General features: G+C 37.6%; 1 protein-coding gene across 3 annotated transcripts in view; it reads left to right on the forward strand.

Annotated features, from left to right (window-relative positions):
* The window catches only part of whd (carnitine O-palmitoyltransferase whd), a 333,289-nt gene that overhangs the window by 121,816 nt on the left and 184,601 nt on the right, over nt 1-26,872 (forward strand). For all 3 annotated transcript variants that reach the window (XM_090381653.1, XM_090381652.1, XM_090381654.1), the window contains one exon: nt 14,158-14,242. In XM_090381653.1, the coding sequence (XP_090237779.1) occupies nt 14,158-14,242 (85 nt within the window). The remainder of the gene's footprint in view (nt 1-14,157; nt 14,243-26,872) is intronic.

The following is a 26,872-nucleotide window of genomic DNA, read 5'->3' on the forward strand; positions in this document are numbered from 1 at the left end:
GATCGGCATTTAAGGAATTGGTAGCAGATTTTTGAGAAGTTGAAGCTGATTGAGCAGGACAAGGTTTCTCAAAATGGAAAGTGGAATGCAATGTGCTATCATCGGCAAAACTATGGATAGGATTTCCAGTCAATGGAAGAAGGTCATTGATATACAAGAGGAAAAGAGTGGGGGAAAGAACTGAAGCTTGGGAGACACCGGCATTAGTGGAGAAGTTAGAAGACAGAGAGCCATTTACCATCACCCTCAGCGAGCGATCAGAGAGAAAACTGGATAACCAATTACTAAAAACAGTTGGCAAACCATAAGATGGAAGCTTGTTTAGAAGACCTTTATGCCAAACACGATCAAAAGCCTTTGAGATGTCAAGAGCAACTACTTGTATTTCACCGAACCTTTCCATTGAATTAGTCCATAAATGGGTAACATAAGCCAGAATATCTCCAGTGGATCAACACTGACGGAATCCATACTGGTGATCGTTGATCAGACGGAAGGTTTCTAGGTAGTTTAAGAGTTGGCGGTTAATTGATTTCTCCATTACTTTAGAAAGAGTAGAAGTAATTGCAATGGGACGATAATTGGATGGGAGGGATTTGTCACCCTTTTTAGGAACTGGCTGGATATGAGCAAATTTCCAAGCAGAAGGAAAAACACCTTTGTAATAAGAAAGTGTAAAAAGGCGGCAAAGAATAGGAGTAAGTTCAGGAGCACAGGTTTTGAGAATAAGTGGAGAAATACCATCAGGACCTGGTGCTTTCTTAGCATTAAGATTCATCAAAATCCTTCTGATATCCTTTTGACGGAAGACCACAGGAGGCATTGAATGGAGTGTGTTGGGAATGGTGGGAGGTGTTTTACCAAGATCATTAATACATGAGCTGGAAGAAAAATGGGATGCTAGCAGGTCAGCTTTATCCTTGGCTGAAGTGGCAACAGAACCATCTGGTTAGGACAGAGGTGGGAGCAAAGATGGGCAAAAGTTGCGGGCAATAGCTTTGGCAAGAGACCAGAATGCTCGGCTACCATTAGGGCAAGAAGCAAGTTTTCTACTCTTAGCCTGTTCAAACTCTAGTTTGGACTGATTAATAACTGCTTTACAACTGTTGCGAGCTTTGGTGTAGGCAGAAAATGAAACTGAAGAATTGGAAACAAGCCAATTACGATATGCAACATTCTTCTCTTGGACAGCCTTAGCACATTTATTGGAAAACCAAGGTTTAGATAAAGGACGAGATTTTAAAGTGGAGTGTGGGATAAGGGATTCCATTCCTGCAAGAATAATTTCACTGGCACGATCTGAGCAAACGTTGACATCAGAAGTTTTGAAACAGTAATCTGACCAAGGAAAAGAAGAAAAGAAGTCTCGCAGGTCATCCCATTTTGCATTCTTGTAATGCCAAACAATACGAGGTTGGGAATAGCCATGAGATAAAGGTTCCATTGGAGAAGAGACAATCACCATGTTGTGATCTGAAGTGCCTAAAGGACCTCTCACTTCGACCGTGTACATAGAAGGGTTGTTTGTGAGAAAAAGATCAAGCGTATTGGCTGTATGATTAGGATTGTCCGGTATTCTTGTAGGTAAATGAACAATCTGTGCTAGGTGATTAGTAATTGCAAAAGCCTCAGCATCTCGACCTGCTGGGTCGGTGTGACTAGAAAACGGAAGCCAGCTGGAGTTGTGAACATTAAAATCACCAAGGAAAATTACTTCACTGTTAGGAAAGTTGGACTGGAGAAAGTCAAGTTGCAAAGAGAGGAAGTCAAAGCGCTCCAAGTGATTAGTAGAGTTGGGAGAACGGTAGAGAAAACAGATGAATTTGACACAATGAGATAGAGAGATTTTAAGCCATAGAAGATCAAAGAGAGGAGATTCCAAATTGCCAAGTCTCTGGCAGAGAATATCAGAATGGACATAAGCACAAGTACCACCTTTGAGGTGAAAGGAACCGTACAGCAAATAATTTGGGCATATGAGATGAGCAGTAGATGAATCAACCGATAACTCAGATTCTGTCAGAAAAAGTACATTGGGGTTTGGCAGACTGCAAATGTAAATGGACATCGTTGAGATTGGAATTGGGACCACGTATATTTGTGAAATGAATTAGGAAGTCCTTGGGAGGTTTAGATCTTTTCGCAGATAAGCTTGCTCTATTAGTTTGACAATTCATGGTGTATTCAATAGTAAGAAAAAGTAGGTGGGACGTGCTGTATGAAGTAATGAAATTTTTGGATATGGCGTACATGTGGTAAGAATATACCCGAATCCTTGACATAACGTGGCCTCGACAATGATCCCCGCATACACACTACTTGGACTCCCTCCTGTCGCTATCTGGCAGAGTAGAGGTAGCAAGATTATACACTAGCTAATCCGGAAGCTTCCTAGAGAGTTACCAATAGGTTTAGTCCGGTGTACTAACTAGCGGCCGGCCTGCAAACACCGTTTTAGAGCTGTACCCTCGAAATGTAAGGAATATTGGATCTCGCCACGACGTTCATCATAACCTCAGAAGTCTTCAATCATACTGCATGATGGAAGAGATAGGGAGGGTTGGCTGGAACTTAGCTCTAGAGACTAAACATGGGTTCCACCACTTCAAGCTTCCAATAAGCAAAGTTGTGGTATTTCCCCGGTTGATGAGAGTCATCTACCACCTAGTACTGCCTGGTAACATAGAGGGGCGGCGTTCCTCCATGTGGTGTGGGCGCCACACCTCGACCCCTGCTTACTTTGGTTCACACCTGGGTGGTCACCCACCATGTACTTGTGCATGGAGGTTATACCCAGGATTACTAACAGTCCCAACATCGTGAAGGTGCAAGCAGAGGATTTGGCTGTCACAGACCGTCCGGACTTCGCCAAAATTGGGTCCACTTGACTTGAGTGTCACCCGAATATCAGTTCCATCAGTGTTTTAGACTCCTAGGTAGCAAGTACAGCTTGTCTGGCATATCTGAGAGAATGTCTGTGACAACCTCAAGGACCAATACCCGCCTGTTTCACGATGACTGCCATTAGTTCCTGAAACCCCCAGCACCCCTCACTCCAGGTCCCTACTTATGCCAATAGAATTTGTGCAAGAATCACCTTCACCTCTGCCTGTGGCTACTTTTAACCTTTTAGTCTGGATTGCATGTATATGAACTCTGTATGCCTTACAACACTCCCTATTAGTCTTCAGCATGTTGAATCATAAATTTTTTTTGGCTTTGAAATTTTTTATGAAATATGGTAGAGAATGAAGAAAGAAATATTTTGGTTTTTTAATTTTTAGAATCTGACTGCTAGAAGCCGAGAGATAGCGATTTACAACATAAATGCAGCCTGCGACAAGTTACACCGTGGCTGTGCTGTAGGGATACTGATTGTGTCATGCATTGCTGCTACACACAGCATACGTCATCTCATGTTGCATTTTCGTGGCGATTTTTGTCAATCCATGGATGCAAGTTACTCCCATGTGAAAACTGCCTGGGGTGTGCCTAAAGAAGTTTCACTTCAACAGTAGGAGCCCACAGCATTACCACCCTTAAAAAAATCCCATACTTGTACTAAAATCTTGCTAGCAATCAAGATTGTGGTCATTATCTTCTGGGATATGAAGGAATATTATTAGTTGAACTTATACTAAATGGTGCCAAGTTGAATCATGAGAGATACTGCTCTCTGTTAATGATTATATTGCAGGATTCTCTCAAGTCATTGGTAGAAAAAATTGACAAAAGTTGTTTTTCTTCTTCATGACAATATACCTATTTACAAGTGTAAAATTGGAATGCCATTAAAGAATGTCATTATGTACAGCTAAATCATTCGTTATCCTACAGAAATCTTAAATCGTCATTGGAACAGATTTTCAATTGATGGTGTAGTGGCAACTGTTGACTATTTTGAAAGCAAATTTCAAAATTTTATTTAATGTCAAAAGTTTAATTTAAGTATATGTAAACAATATATTTTCTGTTTTAAATCTTGTTTTTCAGTGTTTACATGGTGTAGTCTAATCTTAAAAATCCCAACAATTGATATGCAACAAAAATGCATATCAGTGAATATTTTAAAACACTTGTTGTTTATTTTAGGAAGGTTTAATGCTTCAGTCACTAATTCAGAATATTGTATGATTGCTTATATTGCTTTGGATCTTACAGAAGATGCCTGTAAGATCTGCCAGTCTATAGTTGCTATTTTGTTTTATTTCTCTTAGTCCCAGCTTAAGTGTAATTGATAAAACAATGTTGCATTTGTTAAAGAAAGATACATGGTTATATTGCTACTATTTATACAATTTACAAAAGTGACTGAATATGCTGGGGAATATTCAGCCACTCCCCCCCTCCATCCTTGCTTTTCAGTTCTGGTTGACTTGTAGTGAAAGCAGGTTGTGAAATCCACCTATACTTAAGTAGATAAGTTTTTCCTGGTAAATTTTCTTCAACGGAAAGTATAGTTCTGTAAAATTAAATCTTATTTAATTAACTATGATATACTATTATGACAGTGTCGCTTGTGAGTTAGAATTTACTTGGATTTGATAATTCTGCATGAGCGGGAATGTATAAGTTGGAATCTGTTGTGATCACAGTAGGCAAAGAGTTGTAATTAATGATTATTCTTCAGAATGGCTAGGTTGAAAGTGAGGTTCCTTCAAGACTCAGTGCTTGAACTGCTCCGATTTCTAATTTTTTGTAAATGGCACTGATGAAAACATACAAGGCAGCATGTAAAAATTTGCTTTGGTGTAAAGGTTGTGAAAATAGTAGAGTAAGAAGGAGAACTGGGGTTATGATATACACAGACATGCAGTTCTCTGTGCAGTATAGACAGGTGGTGAAGAGGAAGACACACAGTGTCCTGTCTCTAAATTGCTTGTAGAGATACCAAGGCCGTGAATTTCGCTGTACAAGGCAGGTGGTAGTCTACATTTGGAATACCGTGTCCAAGTATGAATACTAAACTAATGTCTCTTACTTTTTAACCTCATTGAGGTTAAAAAGTAAGAGACATTATTAGTTTTCAGTCCACCTTTGTAATACTAAGTAACATAAGAAAAAAGTCAGTCAAATAAATGTTTACTACAAGACATATAAGTTTAGCAGTAGTTGCATCCAGTCATATTCTGAAACCATATTTGAATATTTTCACTGTTAATGATTATTATATTTTGCAGCTATTTAAAATTAAGCATAAAAAGTGACTGAAATATCTAATACATTGGATATTTAAGTCACAGAAAAAAAAAGTCATCATGCCACTCTGGAAGGAAGAAACTGAAAAATTGCAAGAAACCATCAGACAACTGACAATCCTTTCTATTTTGTTATGCTATGTAAACAATGCATGCTGCAAATCTTATTATCATTCAGCTGTTACTGTTTGATACTGTAGTGAGTTAGAAAAGTAGTGTTTTTTGAGACTACTGAATTTATGTGAATTTCAAAGTTGAACATTTCATCATCAAATGTATACAGAAAGCACATAGAGTCAAAGGCAATGAACCTGGTTGACATGTGTGGCTAGTATATTGTTGAGTCAATCTGGTGTGACAAGTTCTGGGCAGACAAAACGAGAGTAAGCATATGTTAGAGGCCAAATAACTGTAATGAGTATAATGAAAAAATATATAGACAAATGGAGTGGTCCAGTAAATCAAAATGCTTCATAATGGAGGATTTTTTTAAATTTTCTGGATATTGACTGGAACATGTGGCCACTCACACAATAACAGAACTTTTCTGGATTTATTAGATAACTGTTTCTGCACGTTAGAAAGGCAATGAGAGAAAGCAATACTCTTGATCTGATTATCAGCTTCATGTGCATTAAGAATCTCCAGATAAAAATAACCACTAGGTGGCAGTGATTATAGTGTATTGATATGGGATTTGCTTAAAGCTATAATTCTGCTGAGGGTAAAGGGAAGAGATTTTTGTTTTTGTAAAGGTGACTATAATGGTCCTAGATAATATTTAAATTCATTTCAATGGAACTAATGATGATGTTACACCTTCAAATTCTAAATGGAAAGCAATTAGGGAAGTAATCATAGAAGCTATCAGGCTTTTTATACCAATTAAGAACTATATTGTTCAATGCTTATACTTAAATGGATGTCAGATGAACTGATAAGACTAATAAGAAGGCAACGTCATGGAATGATTATAAATTATCAAGGGATAGAGAAACTGACAATAAGTACTAATTAGTCTTCATTCAAGTCACTAAGAGTTGGGTGAAATAAGGTGAGATAAAGTTGTGAGAAGTTTTTGGTTAAGGAAAGTGAAACATTGGTCCATGAAATGTGAAATGGCATAATTATTGATTATAGTTATGCCATCGAATACTTATTCAGGTTGCTGACTGAATAAGTATTCAGTGAAATGAATAAATATTCTTTCTCAATATTCAATACATAATTTTTTTATTGCTGGGAATACCAGATGCTATAACCAGGGGTTAAATGATTTTATGATAACTGTTAAGAAAGTGGAAGAGAAATTCTTAAAACTAAAAGAGAATAAGGCACCTGCAGCTGATGGAATCTATCTAATTATATTAAAGGAAGCAGCAAAAGAAGTCAGCAGGCTTTTAGCCATCATTATGAGAGCTTCCTTGGATTCAGGGGGTGGCTTCTATAGATTGTAGATGTGCAGGGATCAAATTGTGAATGAGTGAATAAAGACCTGTAAACTTTACTTCTATTCTGGGAAAATAATAGAGTGAATGTAATAAAACAGGCCTACGTGCTCTGGATTCATAATGCGAAAATTTATTTTTATTTTGTTACACAGAGCATTAAAAACTACGATAAATGAATTCATTTATCGTAGTTTTTAATGCTCTGTGTAACAAAATAAAAATAAATTTTCGAATAGAGTGAATGGTTAAAGAAGTAATACAAAATCATCTTGACGTAACTGCAGCTATTTGGTATCACAGTGTGGATTTGTTAAGGAGAGACCTTGTCCAACCAATCTAATTAGCTGCTATGATACAGTAACTAAGGAAATAGATTTAAATTTTTTTTTTTAATCCAGTAAAATGTAATTATAAAAGTTATATAAAAATAAATTTGACATCATATATAGATTTCAGTAGGTATACTGTTCCACATGTAAAACTACTGTATGAATTGTAGAAATGTGGCATTCACTGATATGAATAAATGGATGGTTGAGCAGAAGCAGAGCAGGATTTTAGAGCCAGGTGACAGGGCTGATTTCTCCAGGTGCTAAGTGACTGGAGACACCTCGAATACCTTTTTATAATAAAATCATTATATATTAAGAATTTGTTGAAATAATTTATTCTTTATTTATTATTTCCATTGCTGCTGCACTGCTGTATTACATACATTAATCAGATAGCTTTGATATGAGCTGCTGATATCTTGCAAGTCAAGTTGTGGTTTATAAACCCACTATTTGTCCTCGGTCATTTTCCAGTGAAAGTTGATAATTGTGCACAAGTCTCAGGAAGAGTGAAATTTGTTCTGTCCCATCAGAGACTTGTGAAATAAATATTTTGTTTTATGCTTCAACTGTACTTATTGATTTCTTTCATGTGCATTATTTTGTATCTGTAAAGTTGTCTAATCTTTATGAAAATGAGTATATATGTCTAACACACCAGTCATCCTCTTTGGAGCCATCCTTATCTTACTGGCAAGTTTATGTGTTAGCCTTTGTCTTACTGTGCTTTGATTGTCGAATGTGTATTATTATTATTATTATTACTAGCCATATAGTGCAAGGAAGCCTCAGGCTTATGCTGCACCAGCTAAAAAAAAAAATTTCCAAGTTACTCAGACAGAGAGAGAGAGAGAGAGAGAAGTAGAAGGGAATCATCAAGAAGAGAAAAATGATGATATCCAGCTCAGGACCCTGGGTGTGCCAAGCCCATACTCACCAGATGTGAGCCCCTGGGGTATATAAACACTTTCTTTGTAAAGTGCATACTTGCCCTGTCTGCAACTTTTGCATCTGTTCAAGTGGTAGAGCCTCTTGAAACATTAAACATTTTGAAAGCCATAAAGCAGAGTTTGAACATGAAATAGTAAAAGTCAACATAGATCTGATGGAGTCTGCATTACATAGAAAAGTACTCAGCAACTGTACTCAGTCCAGTTGCATTAGAAGAAAAATTAAGGACCATAATCGGTATTAACATTAACACTGCATGGGCATTATGACCTAAAGAATTGCAGCCTTCAGATATTGATGTTCTTGTTTCCTCCTAACCACCAGAAATCGATGGTATATCATTTCATAGCATATAGTAGTAGTAGTGGCATGTGATGCAAGAAAGCAAGTGTATGAGCTTATGCAGCATCAGCCAAAAAAATAAATAAAAAAAAAATCACACCATTCCCTCCAAATGCCTGTCCAGTTCCTCCTTAAATTTATTCAACCTATCAACTTCCACAATGACAGATGGAAGTTTGTTCCAGCAATTAACTACCCGCTGGCTAAAGGCAAATTTCCGTACATCTATTCTACATCTGTCTTTTCTTAATTTGAATTTATGCCCCTTTAGGTTCGTAATCTGAATAAGTGGAAGGATCCCATCAGAATTCACCATGCTCAACCCATTCAAGGCCTTATACACCTCAATCAGATCACCGTGCAGGTGCCTAGTCTCCAGCCACTGCAATTTGCAGAACTTAAGCCTCTCTTGGTAAGAGGATCCCTTCATTCCCCTCACCAATCTTGTTGCCCTTCTCTGTACACGCTCAAGTAAATCTACATCCTTCCTAAAATGAGGCCTCCAGACCTGCACGCAGTACTCAAGGCGTGGCCTGACCATTGCCTTATACAGAGGGATAATCACCTCCTTCTCCCTCCTTCTTCATATAATCAATGAACATGTTCAAAGAACTCTTCAGTAAGGAAAATTAGAAGATGGCAAGATGCTAAAGCAGTGATGGCTTTTACACTCAAAAATTACCAATAGGGCTTTCAGTTTGTGCTGTAAATTATTTGTAGTGGGCTCTAGGTCTACTTCACAATTGGAAAAAAAAAAAAAAAAACTTGGTTTTTATGAGTGGAAGCATATGAAAAATGAATATGAAAGTCATCTTTACTACTACAAATGGATTGAACCTGAATTGAGACTTTTGTTGTATCGAGGAACTGATGCTTGACATCAGCTATTGATTTGAAGCTGCCAGTATTTGAGAGAGTATATCCAATGCATTGTAATGTTTAATAATCCTTTAACACTCATCTGAAATAAATAATTGAAAAAAAAGTAAAAGTTTGAAATTCATAGTTAGAAGTGAATGCTTACTTTTGGGCTGAGCTGTAAAACAGATCAAAACTCAAAATTTTATCAAAAATTTATTCCATATACATAAACTGACTTGAACACAAGGAACAGATAAAATTGTCTACCAAACAAAAACCAAGCATTGCTGCAAATAGCAAGAGTTCAGTTAGCATGCCATTATTGAGCAGATGTCAGTTTCATGCACCTCTACTTATGAGTAGCACTTATTTATTGACTGCTTAAGAATGATTAGACCGGGGTTCGAGCCCGTCACCACCAAATATGGAGGATGCGGAAAGGTCAAGGAATGACTACCGCATATCCTGGAGCAATATGGCCTTAGTTGCTAATGCTCCTAAAAACCAAACAACAAACAAACAAGCTTAAGAATGGTCACATATATTTGATACAGCTCATCACTTGGGTGCTGTTTTACACTTATATGCATCAGCAACAATGCACAAGTGTTAACCAACAAATTCTGCACTGAAAAGCATTCTTGAACACCTTATATCAATTACGTTATTTTTGTCTATGCATAACTGGACATTCAGAAGTTTTTTAGACAAGCTTTTCCTAGCCAATAAATTTCAGGAAATGTCTTATTAGTAGAGTTATTTGGCAGATTCAATAATATAGTGTGGTGAGCACCTATATGGTTATATAGATGCTCACCACAATATGGTGTGTATATATATATATATATATGATTGTACTGACCACTGTAGGGAAAATATTAATAAAAAAAAAAAAAACTTATTATGCAATAGAGTACATGAAAATATTCAAGAGACAGCAAAGAAAGCATGTATCGTTCCATTATATTGGATTGCACTCTCAATTTGAGTCACTTCACGAAGATGACATTTACAATAATATTTGTAAATGATCAATATGGTACAATTTGTATGAAAGAACACATGCTGGACTTTAGGAATGTCTGTGAATCTACAGAAGTAGGTTTAACAGAACATTTTCTGAAACATTAACTAGAATTGACTGACGTTTTGTCACCAAAGAGCAACAATTTTATATGAATCCAAGAGCAACATTTGTATCCTGTAAGTGTCACTCCCTCAATTGAGTGGTTTCAGTTGCAGCATTAGCATCAACAGAATCTGTAAGTCTTTTTGGAATACTACAGTGCATATATGTGCAATTCTCAGCATATACTCAGCAATGAAAAATTCTGAGAGGCCATGTTTCCAACCTCACCATTAAGCCATTAAGTGTTGGTGGATGAGAAAGTTGCATTGAGTTTACAGTACTCTGATAGAGGAGTTTGAGTCAGCTCAAAGTGATCCTGATATTAGGCATGAAGCACATGCCTAAAACGGATTTAAGATTTCTTAATGGCTGTGCAGCACGTTTCTTTTCAAGTAAATACGAGGTGCGGTTATTAAATAATGAGACTACATGTGCAGTCACTACACACAAAGTACTACCTGTGAAACAAAGGCACAGCAGTTGACTTAAACCTTTCCCCAGTTGTCTGCCAAGTCATGTTCCAACATGCTCATTGCTCTGCAGTGAGACAGGTTTTCATTATCTTGTTTTTTTTTTGCAGCTTGCTGGAAATATGACAGACAAAAGAATGGAACAGTGAATCAACCTCAGATTTTTAGTAAAACTAAAGAAAACACAAACTGAAAGTTATGTCAAGAGCTTGCATGTTTGGATGGCATAAAAGATTTTTAGAAGAAAGAGAATATGGAAAATGATGAACAACCAGGCTCTCTGGTATCCATGAAAATTGATGAAATTGTAGACTGGGTAAGGACATTGATTAGAAGTGATCATCATTTAAAAATGGTTGCATCCAAACTCAACAAGAACAAAGAAACAGTTAGACAAATTTTAATTGAAAATTTTGGCTTGAGAAAGTGTGTGTGTGTGTGTGTGTGCACGCGCATGCACACGCATGCCAAGATGGTGCCAAAATTTCTTAAATGAAGATCAAAGAATGAGAAGACTCCAAGCTTGTGAAGATGTTTTGGTAAAAAACTAAAGAATATCCATACTTTCTAAGTACTATAATTATTTGTGATGAAAGGTGGCTGTTCCAGTATGATCCAGAAACTAAAATATAGTCAGTGCAATAGAAAAAAAACTATCAGACCAAAAAAAGCAAGAATATCAAAAATGAAAACCATGTTTCTTGTTTCCTTCGATATTAAAGGAATTATTATGGCTGAACACATTCCACCAAATCAGACTGTCAATCAAACATATTACATTGAGGTTCTGACAAGGCTGCATGAAACAATTTGAAGGAAGAGACCTGAATTGTGGAAGGATGGTTGGATGCTCTAGCACACAATGTGCCATCTGTTCACCAGTTTCTGGCCCAAAACAAACAAATACCTGTGTGAGAGCATGCACCCTACTTGCCTTGTGGCTTTTTTCTCTTTCCTAAACTGAAAGTGTACTTAAAGGAACCTATTTTCAGTTAAGACATTTAGAAAAAAATTACCGAAGTGTTAAATAGGCTTACAGAAGATTGGAAGAAATGCTTGGAAGAAATACGCGGAACAATGTGTGCAAGCCCAAGGTAATTATTTTGAAGGAAATAACTTGTAAGGTATGAAATATTTATTTTATTGCAAGTATCTCATTATTTAATAGCCACACCTTGTATTTTGAATATGATGGTGAAAAATTTAATAATAGATATCACAACTGTGGCATTTCTTATTAAGAATTGCTTGGAGCATTTGTCTGGGTAGTACCGAAATAACAGGTTTTGAAGGTGCTTGTTACATTGCGAAAGAGACTGTGGAATCTCTTGATTTTAACACTTCCTTTAAGGAACCTGCACAAAAGCATAGATGAAAATTGTGTGAGGACAAGGCGCAAGATGAGTCAGTAGGGCAAAGATGGGAGGAATTATCCAAGCTTGAATTTTCTACTTTATGATGGATACTATTCATGTTTCTGAGAAGAACAGCTTTAAAATTATAACAAACTATGGGGATTTTTATACAACCTTGGAAAAATCAGAAGACACCAGAAGACATTTGCTCATTGTATGTATTTACAACAAGCTCTTACAGATGGGGAGTGTTCTGATATATGGGTAAAAAGAATGGATTTCTGTAAGGAGCTGAACAATTTTTGTTTCATTCTACCTGCTGAGAAAGTTTACCCCAAGAGGCTCCTCAGCGTTCATGACACAAATATTATTATTATTATTATGAAATATTATTATTCCATGCTGTTTTTCATTATGGACAATTCGTTCATTGGCAATGTTGTGAATTGAAAATGAGATTGATAGTAAGCTTCGACCTGACATTGATCTTGGTGAATTTTGTTGGGACAAAGGCTTGAAATGTTAATTTCATTGAGTTTTTAAAATATATGTATCGTGTTTTGTTTCTTGTTAATTTTACAGCTAAATAGTTATTTTCAAATAATTATAATTTAGTTAATGAAAGTTGTGCTTATATTGTCTGTAGCTGAATTTCAAACACAAGGGTACATTTGTGCAAGAGTTTGAGTTGACCGTGGTTCAAATTTGCATGACTGCTAAATATAGTGCTGTTCTTATATTCTCTCTGTCTTGTGAACTACTCTGATCATGGCCCAATTTGTACATGTGTTTGATTTGACACAGTTCAAGCTTATTACTACTAAATATGGTGATATTCTCTTCTAAACTCTTCTGATATGAGATCAGAGTTCATAGAAATATAAATTTTAAAATCTTTATTTCTGTAATGTGTTATTTTTATTTAACATCCATTTAAAAAAAAAGAAAAAAGTGTTTACCCCTAGGTCTGATACTGAGCAGAATAGAGAATGGTTACTAATAGGCACCACTCTTCTTGGATTAATGTTATTAGTGGAGTATCTCAGGGTTCAGTGTTGGCCCTTATTGTTTTGAATATTTATGAACAATATTGTATATCAAGTTTAAACGAACTTGATATTCTATGATACAAAGATTGTTAGGGTTACAAGATGTACTATTGCAACAACACCTAGAGAAATTAGGCAGATGGGCTTGAGAAGTGATAACTGAGGTTTAACATTGATAAATGCAAAGTACTACATAGTACTTTGCATTTTTCAATACAGCAGTAATCCTAACATAACAACCAATTCAGTGGTGTCACTCTCAACATTCCCAAGGTAGTGGAGAACAAAAAACACCTCAGGGTAATTATAAAGTCTGACATGAAATTCTCTGAGCAGTGCAGATAGGCTGCTAGGACAGTTTGTGGAAAATAAATGACGAACATCTCAATGATAAACACAGGGGTTTTGCCAGCAGGGACAAAGAGGTTGTTGTTATTTGATTTTTAGGAGCATTAGCAACTAAGGCCATATTGCTCCGGGGATATGCGGTGGTCATTCCCTGACCTTTTTGCATCCTCTGTATTTGGTGGTCACGGGCTCAAACTCCGGTCTGATCAAGAAGTGTGTGTTACACACTGCTGCTCCTGCCCACCTGGCTACAGAGGCACCTAGGACAAAGAGGTGATTATTCTGTTGTATAAGGCAATGGTTGGGCTTGACCTTGAGAACTGCATACAGGCTGGAAGAGCAACAAGATTAGTTAGGGACCCCAAATAGTACTCTTACTAAGAGTGACTTTAGCCAGAGAGTAATTTATTTGTTTGAACAAGCTTTCATTTGGTGTTATGTAAGTGGAGAATTTGAATAATTTAAGGATTAGACAAATTATTAGAGGGAATGGACAGATGGTTTTTTATTTTGCTCCATATAAGCATGCTTCTTTGCATGATTTTCCACTACTGTTACTTTTATACCAACTTTATGTTCAGAAAGTCTGTTTTATTTGGTTAACCCATACTGTTATCATTTGTAATGTGTTTAAGAACTTCAAATAAATAAATATTTTTTGTATTTTGTAGATTTTAATTCAAAAGCTTGTACCTCTTTGTTCAGCTCAATATGAAAGAGCATTTAATACCACTAGAATTCCTGGAATTGAAACTGGTAAGTAGTGTTATCATATTTTGTTCATACGTTAAGTTGTACTCTGCCAAATTTACGGATGGGTTCTATATACCAGAACAATGCAAAATGTTCGTATGTACAAGTGTCCATAAAGACTTTTTTTCCCTTCTGCAGTGGTCCCTTTTTGTAGTTGCAGAGATTGAACCTACTAATGAACTAAGAATCAGAAACAAACATGGTAGAAAAATTGAATAATGTATCTTTCACAGAAGTGTTGTCCATTCATTTCTGTGCAGCTCTGGATGCTTATTGCCATCAGCTGCCTTACTTGCTGAAACATCCTGGCAGATTATAAATTGACATGCAACTGTTTGAAGTACATTACTACAGGTTCATCATCCTGTTTACTGAGATATAATATACCAAACATTTAAATGTCTTCACAAAAAAGAGGAGGGATTTGGCTTTCCTGCTCATCATCTGGGATAAGTTTGATCAGTGAACTGTCAGGCTACAGCACTGAAATGTGCAAAAGCACCATCATGGATGGACCAAGGGATGTCAAGTAACTCTTCGGAATAGGTTTCTAAAACTCTTGACAAGGAGGTCCTGTCAATTTGTTCAGCAAAGTATAACTTATCCTGTCTCCAAGGTTTGTTTTCCCACACATTAATTGAAAATTGCTCTTGGCATACTGATTGAGGATTTCTCTTTTGAGCATTTCTTTAGCCCACACTTCAGTGTTATGAAAATGAATGACCCCATCTCATTGAAATCCTGCTTCATCCTGTGAATAGCATTTCTGAAGGAAAGCGTGGATTGTGCAGTATTCCATTGTTGCATAATCCATTGACAGAACTTGACTGGTGGTGAATAATCTGGCTTCAGGCCCTAAACTCTGGGAAAATGATAAGGATAGAAAAATTGTTCATGTGGAATGTACCATACAGTTTAATTGAAGACTCCTTTCTCTGCAGTGATCTTGGCCACAGTTATCTTAGGATTTATTTTATCCTGAAAAAGGCCTCTGAGGTTGGGAAAATTCATATTTTAGTATTAAATCAGCTTACACCAACCATAAGAATAAGTATTTACTGTAACTAAAATATTTATTTACATATTAAAATAAAATAAATATTTACAAAAACTGCTATTATATTAAATATACATGTAAAAACATTAAAACTGTGATAAAATCCTTGAGATAAAATACACTAAAATAAACCGGATTAAAAACGATAAAAATCTCTGGAGCTTTCGGAAGCTTGCGCTCCCTTCCTCAGCAGTAACAAAACTTCCTGCAGCACGTCCATATATATAACAGGCTCACGGTACCTATACACGTGGTGCAGTCGGCGCATGGTCTGAACTGGAAGCGGAAATAGCTCGGGAACGTGTTAAGCAAAACCGTTCATCCGTACTTAGGATAATAGTTTCAAACAGAGGATGCATACGCATACCTCTGTCCCTATTCATAATATTGTGGTCGGATGAACAGATTCGTAGGCTCTCAAGCCATTTACGGTTCCAGAACCCATGCGCTCGATCCATGATAACCGCATCCTCTGGGGAAATTTGATGCTGCTTCTCCCAAAAATGTTCGGCCACAGCAGACTTATTGTAATCAGCTGATTACAATAAGTCTGCTGTGGCCGAACATTTTTGTAATCAGCTGATTACAATAAGTCTGCTGTGGCCGAACATTTTTGGGAGAAGCAGCATCAAATTTCCCCAGAGGATGCGGTTATCATGGATCGAGCGCATGGGTTCTGGAACCGTAAATGGCTCGAGAGCCTACGAATCTGTTCATCCGACCACAATATTATGAATAGGGACAGAGGTGTGCGTATGCATCCTCTGTTTGAAACTATTATCCTAAGTACGGATGAATGGTTTTGCTTAACACGTTCCCGAGCTATTTCCGCTTCCAGTTCAGACCATGCGCCGACTGCACCACGTGTATAGGTACCGTGAGCCTGTTATATATATGGACGTGCTGCAGGAAGTTTTGTTACTGCTGAGGAAGGGAGCGCAAGCTTCCGAAAGCTCCAGAGATTTTTATCGTTTTTAATCCGGTTTATTTTAGTGTATTTTATCTCAAGGATTTTATCACAGTTTTAATGTTTTTACATGTATATTTAATATAATAGCAGTTTTTGTAAATATTTATTTTATTTTAATATGTAAATAAATATTTTAGTTACAGTAAATACTTATTCTTATGGTTGGTGTAAGCTGATTTAATACTAAAATATGATTTATTTTAGCCTTGCTCCAAATTTTTTCCTATATTTCAGGTCAGGAGTGCATACTGTTTTCTAGATCTCTCATGATTTAATGTGGAGCAAAAGTCTCCCCCCCCCAAAAGGTATTGATCAATTGGTCAATTAAATAATGCATCCTGGTAAAGGCACATATATCTTGTGAACTTTCATGCGTGTGTGGTCATATTTTAGTGCATATTTGCCATCTCTGCAAACATGGTGATATTACACAAATATCACCATTTTGGTGATTACATATTTGCATAGATGGTACATCCATTCTGACCATACATAAGCATACCAGATAGACAAACTGAGCATGTGTTCTCTTGTGGAATAATCAAGAAGTACATAGTCGAGTTATTTCATTCATCTGTTGGGTTTGTTCCTTTATTCACCTTCTGCTGAGTGTATTAGTAGTAGTAGTGGCATGTGATGCAAGAAAGCAAATGTATGAGCTTATGCAGCATCAGCCAAAAAAAAAAAAAAAAAAAAAATCACACCACTCCCTCCAAATGCCTGTCCAGTTCCTCCTTAAATTTATTCAACTTATCAACTTCCACAACGACAGATGGAAGTTTGTTCCAGCAATTAACCACCCGCTGGCTAAAGGCAAATTTCCGCACATCTATTCTACATCTGTCATTTCTTAATTTGAATTTATGCCCCTTAGGTTCGTAATCTGAACAAGTGGAAGGATCCCATCAGAATTCAGTGTGCTCAACCCATTCAAGGCCTTGTATACCTCAATCAGATCACCGCGCAGGTGCCTAGTCTCCAGCCACTGCAATTTGCAGAACTTAAGCCTCTCTTGGTAAGAGGATCCCTTCATTCCCCTCACCAATCTTGTTGCCCTTCTCTGTACACACTCAAGCAAATCTACATCCTTCCTAAAATGAGGCCTCCAGACCTGCACGCAGTACTCAAGGCGTGGCCTGACCATTGCCTTATACAGAGGGATAATCACCTCCTTTTCCCTGCTAGCAAAATTCCTATATATCATTGACAAAACCCCATAACCTGCTCAGAGAACTTCATATCTGACTGCACAATTACTCCCAGGTCTTTTTCATTTTCTACCACCTTAAGTGTAGTACCACACAGTTGGTACGTTTCTCTGGGGTTACTTATGCAGTACTTTGCATTTGTCAAGGTTAAACTTCAGTTGCCACTTCTTAGCCCATCTGCCCAAATTATCTAGATCCTGTTGCAGTAGCACACTGCCATTACTGTCATTAACAACCCTTCCAACCTTTGTATCATCTGCAAACTTCGACATTAAGCCTGATATACCTTCATCAATATCATTGATAAATATACAAAACAACAGTGGACCTAACACCGAACCCTGTGGGACTCCACTAATAATATTAGTCCAAGAAGAGCAGCACCCATTGATTACCACCCTCTGTCTTCTCCCACTTAACCATCCTTTTATCCATTGTAGCAACTTATCCTTAATACCATTCTGCTCCAATTTGTACAATTGTCTTCCATGCGCAACAGTGTCAAAAGCTTTCCTGAAATCCTAATATATGATATCAAAATTATTTTTTGCATCCAGTTCCTTTGTAACCACTTCATAATATCCTATCAAATTTGTCAGACAAGACTTTCCCTTAACAAACCCATGCTGTGTCTGAATTATTGCTGCAGTCTTGTCTAGATGATCCTGCAATGCATCTTTAACCAGCGACTCCATTATTTTACGCGGAACAGAAGTTAAACTAACTGGTCTGTAATTACTCGTGTCACCCTTCGATCCCATTTGGGAATTGGGGATACATTTGCACATCTCCAGTCAGTGGGAACCTCCCCTGAGTCCAAGGATGCTCTCATAATTATGGCTAAGGGTTTGCTTAGTTGCTTTGCCGCCTCCTTTAATATAACTGGATAGATCCCATCCACTCCAGGTGCTTTTCTTACGTTTAACTTCAACAATTTCTCTTCCACTGGGCTCTCAGTTATTACAAGATCATTAAGCACCCTGCTACAATTTGATAACCTCCTGCCATTTTCAAACCTTAATGACTCCTCATGTGTGAATGTAGATGCAAAATACTCATTCAGTTTGTTTGCTATCTGAGCAGGATCATCAACAGTCGAACCAGCGATGTCAAGTGGACCAATCAGATTCATCCCCTTCCTTTTAGAGTTTATATAAGTAAAGAAATCCTTGCTGTTTTTCTTAGCATCTTTTGCCAAGGATTTCTCGTAATCTGCCTTCGCCCTCCGAACATCTTTTGTGACCTGATTACAGATTAACTTATATCTGCCATAGGCTTCTGAGTCGCTTGATAATTTATATGCATCCCATGCATTTTTCTTCTCTGTTACGAGTCTCATTAGTTCATTTGACAACCATTTAGGCCTAAACCTTGAACAATATTTCTTAATAGGTATGAAACTTTTAGTAGCCTCCACGATTAATTCCTTGAATGCTTCCCACTTAGAATTTACTGTTGGTAACATCGTCAGTTGATCCCACTGTACAGAATTTAAAAACTGTCGGAGACCACTGTACTCGCCTTTATGGAAGCAAAAACCCTTTCCTTTACCCCTGATGGTAATTAAATCTTTAAGTAAATCCCACGTCAGTACACTGTGATCACTGCCACCTAGTGGTTCTTTTATGTGCAAATTCCTAATACATGAATGATCAGGGCTGATAACCAGATCAAGAGTATTACTTTCTCTGGTTGCCTCTCGAACATGCTGCTGCAGAAAACAATCATCCAATAAATCCACAAAAGTCTAACTAGTGTGTGAGTGCCCAACCCACAAGTTCCAGTCAATATCTGGGAAGTTAAAATCCCCCATTATAAGACATTACGATTTACTAGCCCACTCTATTTCTCTGTACAATTGTTCATTGTACTCATTCGAGTCATTAGGCCTATAACACACTCCTACTCTAATTTTTGCTTTCGCAGTGCTTATGTCACACCAAACTGACTCAACAGTGCACTGTTCATCTATACCAACTGGCTTCACTTCCTTGGATTTTATGTTTTTCTTTATTTACAGCATAACACCTCCTCCCTTCCTATCCTGTCTATCCTTTCTGTACACATTGTACTCCCCAAATTCCAGTTCGGCATTCCTTATATCTGTGTGACACCACGTCTCTGATATCCCAACAGTATCCGCCTTTGATGTCTTGACCAACACCTCAAATTCATCAAATTTATTTACTATACTTCTAGCATTGGTATACATGCAAGTATACATGCACCTATTCCTATTCCCAGCCACTCTAACACATCCCATATACCCACCTGTTTCACGATGACTGACATCTGTCCCTGAAACCCCCAACATCCCTCGCTCCAGGTCGCTACCTATTCTAGAAGAACCACTAGGTGGCAGTGATCACAGTGTACTGAAGTATTGCTGGCTTGCACATATTCGTTGCTCTGGTGTGTGGAATCCATCTATAAATTTTAGCCCACCCATTATAAGAACTTTATGTATATATATATATAATGTATTATTATTAGCAACTTACAAGTTTACATACAGCTAAATCCAGTTTATGAAGTGGAATAATCACTTATGACTGCATACATATATACTGCCAGGCATTGCACCATTGAATGTCTTCATTCTATTGGAATGAGCCGCAGCCTGGAAAATAAGATGCAGGATATTTCAGAGACTGCTGGGAATCATTGGGGTACAAGTAAACACATGGGTTGTGTTAGGGTAGCTAAGAAAAAGAACAGGTGCATGTATACTTGTGTGTACACCAATGCTAGGAGTTTAGTAAATAAATTTGATGAATTTGAGGTATTGCTCAAAACATCAAAGGCAGATATTGTGGGGATTTCAGAGACGTGGTGTCACACAGATATAAGAAATGCAGAACTGGAATTTGGGGAGTACAATGTCTACAGAAAGGATAGACAGGATAGGAAGGGAGGAGGGGTTATGCTATTAGTTAAAAAACACATAAAATCCAAGGAAGTGAAGCCAGTCGACATCGCTGGACAGTGCAGTGTCGAGTCAGTTTGGTGTGACATAAGCATTGGGAGATCAAAATTGAGAGTAGGAGTGTGCTATAGGCCTAATGACTCTGATGAGTATAATAAGAAACTGTTCGGAGAAATAGAGTGGGCCAGTAAATCAGAGAGTCTTATAATGGGGGATTTTAATTTCCCAGATATTGACTGGAATTTGGGGGCTGGTCACTCACACAGTAGCAAGGCTTTTGTGGATTTATTGGATGATTGTTTTCTACATCAGCATGTTCGGGAGGCAACTAGAGGGAGTAATACTCTTGATTTGATTATCAGTAGTGATTCTTCATGCATTAAGAATCTGCAGATAAATGAACCACTTGGTGGCAGTGATCACAGTGTGCTGAAGTGGGAGTTACTCAAAGAGGTAACTACCATTAGGGGTAAAGGGAAGGGGTATTGCTTTCGTAAAGGCGACTACAATGTACTGAGACAGTATTTAAATTCTATACAGTGGGATCAACTGATGATATTGCCAACAACAAATTCAAAATGAGAAGCATTCAAAGAACTTATCGTGGAAGCTACTAGGCTTTACATACCAACTAAGAAATATTGTTCAAGGTTTAGGCCTAAATGGTTGTCAGATGAACTAATGAGGCATATGGCAGAGAAGAAAAATGCATGGGATACATACAAATTAACACGTGACACGGACGCCTATGATAGATACAAGTTGATCTGTAACCAAGTTACAAAGGAGGTTAGGCAGCCGAAGGCAGATTACGAGAGATCCTTGGCAAGGGATGCGAAGAAAAACAGCAAAGAGTTCTTTACTTATGTAAACTCTAGAAGGAAGGGGATGAATCAGATTGGTCCACTTGAGATCGATGGGTCAACTGTTGATGACCCTGCTCGGGTAGCTAACAAACTAAATGAATATTTTGCATCGACATTCACACATGAGGAGTTATTCAGCGAGGGGAATGCCAGAGGTGTATTCAACTCTAGCAGTAAGCTAGAGAATCTTGTAATAACTGAGAGCAAAGTGGAGGAGAAATTGTTGAAGATAAACACAAGAAAGGCACCTGGGGTGGATGGGATCTATCCAGTTATATTAAAGGAGGCAGCAAAGGAGGTAAGCAAACCCTTAGCCATAATTATGAGAGCTTCCTTGGACTCAGGGGAGGTACCCATTGACTGGAGATGTGCAAATGTGACCCCAATTCACAAAGGGGGATCAAAGGCTGACACAAGTAATTATAGACCTGTGAGTTTAACTACTGTTCCCGGAAAATTAATGGAGGCACTGGTGAAAGAAGCACTGCAGGATCATCTAGACAAGACTTCAGTTATAGCTAGGACACAGCATGGTTTTGCTAAGGGGAAGTCTTGCCTGACCAATTTGATTGGATACTATGATGCAGTCACAAAAGAACTGGATGCAGGGAATAACTTTGATATTATATACTTGGATCTTAGAAAGGCTTTTGATACTGTTGCACATGGAAGACTGCTGCACAAATTGGAGCAGTGTGGCATTGGAGGCAAGTTGCTGCTATGGATAAAGGGGTGGTTGAGGGGGAGAAGACAGAGAGTGGTAATCAATGGACACTGCTCATCGTGGACTAATGTTATTAGTGGAGTCCCTCAGGGTTCAGTATTGGGGCCTTTATTGTTTTCTGTATTTATAAATGATATTGATGATGGTATATCAGGCTTAATGTCCAAGTTTGCAGACGATACGAAGGTTGGCAGGGTTGTCAAGGACACTACTGACACTATGCTGCTGCAACAGGATTTGGAAAGGTTGAGCAGATGGGCTTCGAGGTGGCAAATGAAGTTTAACATTGACAAATGTAAAGTACTACATATGGGAAACAGCAACCCCAGAGCAACGTATCAACTCTGTGGTACTACACTGACAGTGGTAGAGAATGAAAGGGACCTGGGGGTGGTGGTGCAGGCAGATATGAAGTTCTCTGAGCAGTGCAGACGAGCTGCAAGAGTAGCTCATGGTGTATTGTCAATGATATATAGGAATTTTTCTAGCAGGGATAAGGAGGTGATTATTCCCTTGTATAAGGCAATGGTCAGGCCACACCTAGAGTACTGTATACAGGCCTGGAGGCCTCATTTCAGGAAGGATGTAGAGCTGCTGGAACGAGTACAGAGAAGGGCAACTAGATTGGTGAATGGGACAAAGGGGTTCTCTTACGAAGAAAGGCTTAAGTTTTGCAAATTACAGTGTCTGGAAACTAGGCACCAGCGGGGTGATCTGATAGAGGTGTACAAAGCCTTGAATGGTTTGAGCATGCTCAATGCTGATGGGATTCTTCCTCTAGCTCAGAAAAATCACCTGAGAGGGCATAAATTCAAATTGAGGAAAGACAGATGTAGGATAGATGTGCGGAAATTTGCCTTTAGCCAGCGGGTGGTTGGTGGGTGGAACAGACTTCCATCCCTTGTCATGGAAGTTGATAGCCTAAATAAGTTTAAGGCTCAGCTGGACAGGTATTTCGAACGAACAGAGGGGTGAAGTGGAAGTGGTTATTTTTATTTATTTATGTTACTTTTTTTTTTTTTTTTTTTTTTTTTTTTTTGGCTGATGCTGCATAAGCTTGCTTTCTTGCATCAAATGCCTCTACTAATGCTAATGCTAATTTTATTTATCAGTTTTTCTGATGATAACAACAGCTTCATTTATAGACTCTACCAAATGTTGCCTTCATGTAGCCCCCCCCCCCCCAGAAAGAAATGCAGTGTCTAATTATTTAGGTCAGTGGTTCTCAATGGGGGCCATGCCGTATTTCTGAGGAGACACAGGTAAAAGTTGTAAAATTGGGGGCCATGGAAACTTAGTGAGCTGCAAAAAGTTCATTCTAAAATAAAATTATTACTGATACAAAAAATAAATTAATGAGACACTAAACTAAGGGAAAATAATATTATTGTAATATTTTTTGTTAGGAGCATAATTGTATATTGTGAATAATTGTAAAATTTATGAGTAAAAATTCTATTATAAATAAAGAGTGTAGTTAATAAACCCCTTTTTTATTATTAATATTCCTTATATTATAAACAAATATAAACATGGTTATAAAAAAAATACAGATGATAAGTACATATTTATTATAAATATTACATTTATTATAATTAAATAATATGAGGGGGGGCACAGAGGTGAATGAAACTGAGAAGTGGGCCACGAGCAAAAAAAGGTCGAGAACCACTGATTTAGGTAACAAGCTGTACTTGCTACCTGGGAGTCTAAAACACTGATGGAACTGATATTCGGGTGACACTCAAGTCAAGTGGACCCAATTTTGGTGAAGTCCGGACGGTCTGTGACAGCCAAATCCTCTGCTTGCACCTTCATGATGGAGGGACTGTTAGTAATCCTGGGTATAATCTCTATGCACAAGCACATGGTGGGTAACCACCCAAGTGTGAACCAATGTAAGCAGGGGTTGAGGTGGGGTGCCCACGCCACATGGAGGAATGCTGCCCCCCTCTGTGTTACCAGGCAGTTCTAGGTGGTAGATGACTCTCATCAACCGGTGCAATACCACCACTTTGCTTATTGGAGGCTTGAAGTGGTGGAACCCATGTTTAGTCTCTAGAGCTAAGTTCAGGTCAACCCTTCATCATCTCTTCCATCATGCTGTATGATTGAAGACTTTTGAGGTTATGATGAACATCGTGGCGAGATCCAATCTTCCTTACATTTCAAGGGTACAGCTCAAAAACGGTGTTTGCAGGCCGGCCGCTAGTTAGTACACTGGACCGAACCTATTGGTAACTCCCTAGGAGGCTTCCAGATCAGCTAGTGTATAATCTTGCTACCTCTACTCTGCCAAATAGTGACTGGAGAGAGTCCGAGTAATGTGTATGCAGGGGACATTGTTGAGGCCACGTTATGTCAAGTATCTGAGTATATTCTTACCATGTGTATGCCATATCCAAAAATTTCATTACTTCAAACAGCATGTCCCACCCACTTTTTCTTACTATTCAAGACACCATGAATTGTCAAACTAATAGAGTAAGCTTATCTGCAAAAAAGATTTAAACCTCCCAAACACTTCCTAATTCATTTCACAAATATACATGGTCTCAATTCTAATCTCAATGATGTTTTTGTTTGTTTTTTTTTGTTGTTGTTTTTGTTTTGTTATTTGGTTTTTAGGATCATTAGCAACTAAGGCCATATTGCTCCGGGATATGCAGTGGTCATTCCCTGACCTTTCCGCATCTTCCGTATTTGGTGGTGATGGGCTCGAACCCCGGTCTAATCAAGAAGCGTGTGCTATGCACTGCTGCTCCTTCCTACCTGGCTACGGAGGCACCTAATCTCAATGATGTCCATTTCCACTTGCAGTCTACCAAATCCCATGTACATTTTCTGACTGAATCTCAGTTATCGGTTAATCCAAATACTGCTCATCTCAGTTGCCCAAATTATTTGCTGTATGATTCCTTTCGCCTCAAAGGTGGTACTTGTGCGTATGTCCATTACGATATTCCCTGTCAGAGACTTGGTAATTTGGAATCTCCTCTTTTCAATTTTCTCTGGCTTAAAATCTCTTACCTCATTTGTGTCAAATTCATCTGTTGTCTCTACCGTTCTCCTAACTCCACTAATCACTTGGAGCTCTTTGACTTTCTCTCTTTGCAACTTGACTTTCTCCAGTCCAACTTTCCTAACAGTGAGGTAATTTTCCTTGGTGATTTTAATGTTCACAACTCCAGCTGGCTTCCATTTTCTAGTCACACCGACCCTGCTGGTCGAGATGCTGAGGCTTTTGTAATTACTAATGACCTTGTACAGATTGTTCATTTACCTACAAGAATACCGGACAATCCCAACCATACAGCCAACATGCTTGATCTTTTTCTCACAAACAACCCTTCTAAGTACACGGTCGAAGTGAGAGGTCCTTTAGGCACTTCATATCACAACTTGGTGATTGTCTCTTCTCCAATGGAACCTTTATCCCATGGCTATTCCCGACCTCATGTTGTTTGGCATTACAAGAATGCAAAATGGGATGACCTGTGAGATTTATTTTCTTCTTTTTCTTGGTCGGATTACTGATTCAAAACTTCTGATGTCAATGTTTGCTCAGATCGTGTCAGTGAAATTATTCTTGCAGGAATGGAATCCTTTATCCCACACTCCACTTTAAAATCTTGTCCTTTATCTAAACCTTGGTTTTCCAATAAATGTTCTAGGGCTGTTCATGAGAAGAACGTTGCATATCGTAATTGGCTTGTTTCTAATTCTTCAGTGTCATTTTATGCCTACAACAAAGCTCAAAACAATTGTAAAGCAGTTATTAATCAGTCCAAACTAGAGTTTGAACAGGCTGGAGATTAGCATGCAGAGTGTATACGGAGATTACATCTGTCAAGTTAAATTGGTCAATTATTTCATTGTTAATATTACTAATTGTGATCAATGTCAAATCATATGAACACTGTTAATCTTAATGTAATTAGTTATAAATTAATAAGTTAATTTGTTACTAAGTTAGTTTTTGTTAAATTTTATTAATTACTGCTTTTTCTATTTTCTTTTTGTATTGTTTATACAAAATATATTTATTTAAAGGTATGAATAAATTACTGTATAAAATTGTTGCATATTATTTAAATGAAAAAAAGAAAATTAAGGTGGAGTTTGAATCAATGAGGTAAAAATTTTTTTTTTTTTTTTTAAGGAACCATTACTATATCCTTGCTTATATTAAAATTCTGTTATTATTCCATCTTTTACAGGGTTATTTCTCCTTGTACAGCAATATTTTTTGTGAATTTCATAGTTTCAGTCAAGGAAGCTATATAACCAACATTACAGTTTAAAAATATAAAAAATTATCTGAAGAAACTTTCCCAATGTTGGAGGTTGTTTCTGTGTTAAGTCACCAATTTTTATATTAGCTCCACTGTCTCTGTGTGCTTTATCTGGAAGCAACATTACCACCAATGAGAATGGCCAGTCTTTATCATACTACTTTGTGGTGTAATAGTTGTTTTAAGTGACAACACTTAAAAGATTTCTCCATTTTTTTTGAAATACAGTCGATTCCGGTTATTTGGGACACACATCGGGACTAATGCATTTTGGCCCGATTAAGCGGCTGCCCCAATTATCCGAAGTTTCACGTGTAAATAGTTAAAAAATACAATTAACCCCCCCCCACGCACAATTAGTTTACTGTACAATCAAATCACGTTACGACGAACTCACCATTCACTATACGATGTGTAGTAAGCGCCGGTCATTGTGATCATGTTTGTGAATTGAATTTTAATTCTATTAAACAGCGATTCTAATTAGCGAAAATAGGAGGAATATTATCCACAGGCTATAAAAGTAATGATATATTTATCACAAATTTACTCTTTATTACCTTACCAATTAAAAAATTAAATGATAC

This window comes from Mastigoproctus giganteus, chromosome 9 (assembly GCF_048544385.1).
Source record: "Mastigoproctus giganteus isolate SK-2022 chromosome 9, ASM4854438v1, whole genome shotgun sequence".
Lineage (NCBI taxonomy): Eukaryota > Metazoa > Arthropoda > Arachnida > Uropygi > Thelyphonidae > Mastigoproctus > Mastigoproctus giganteus.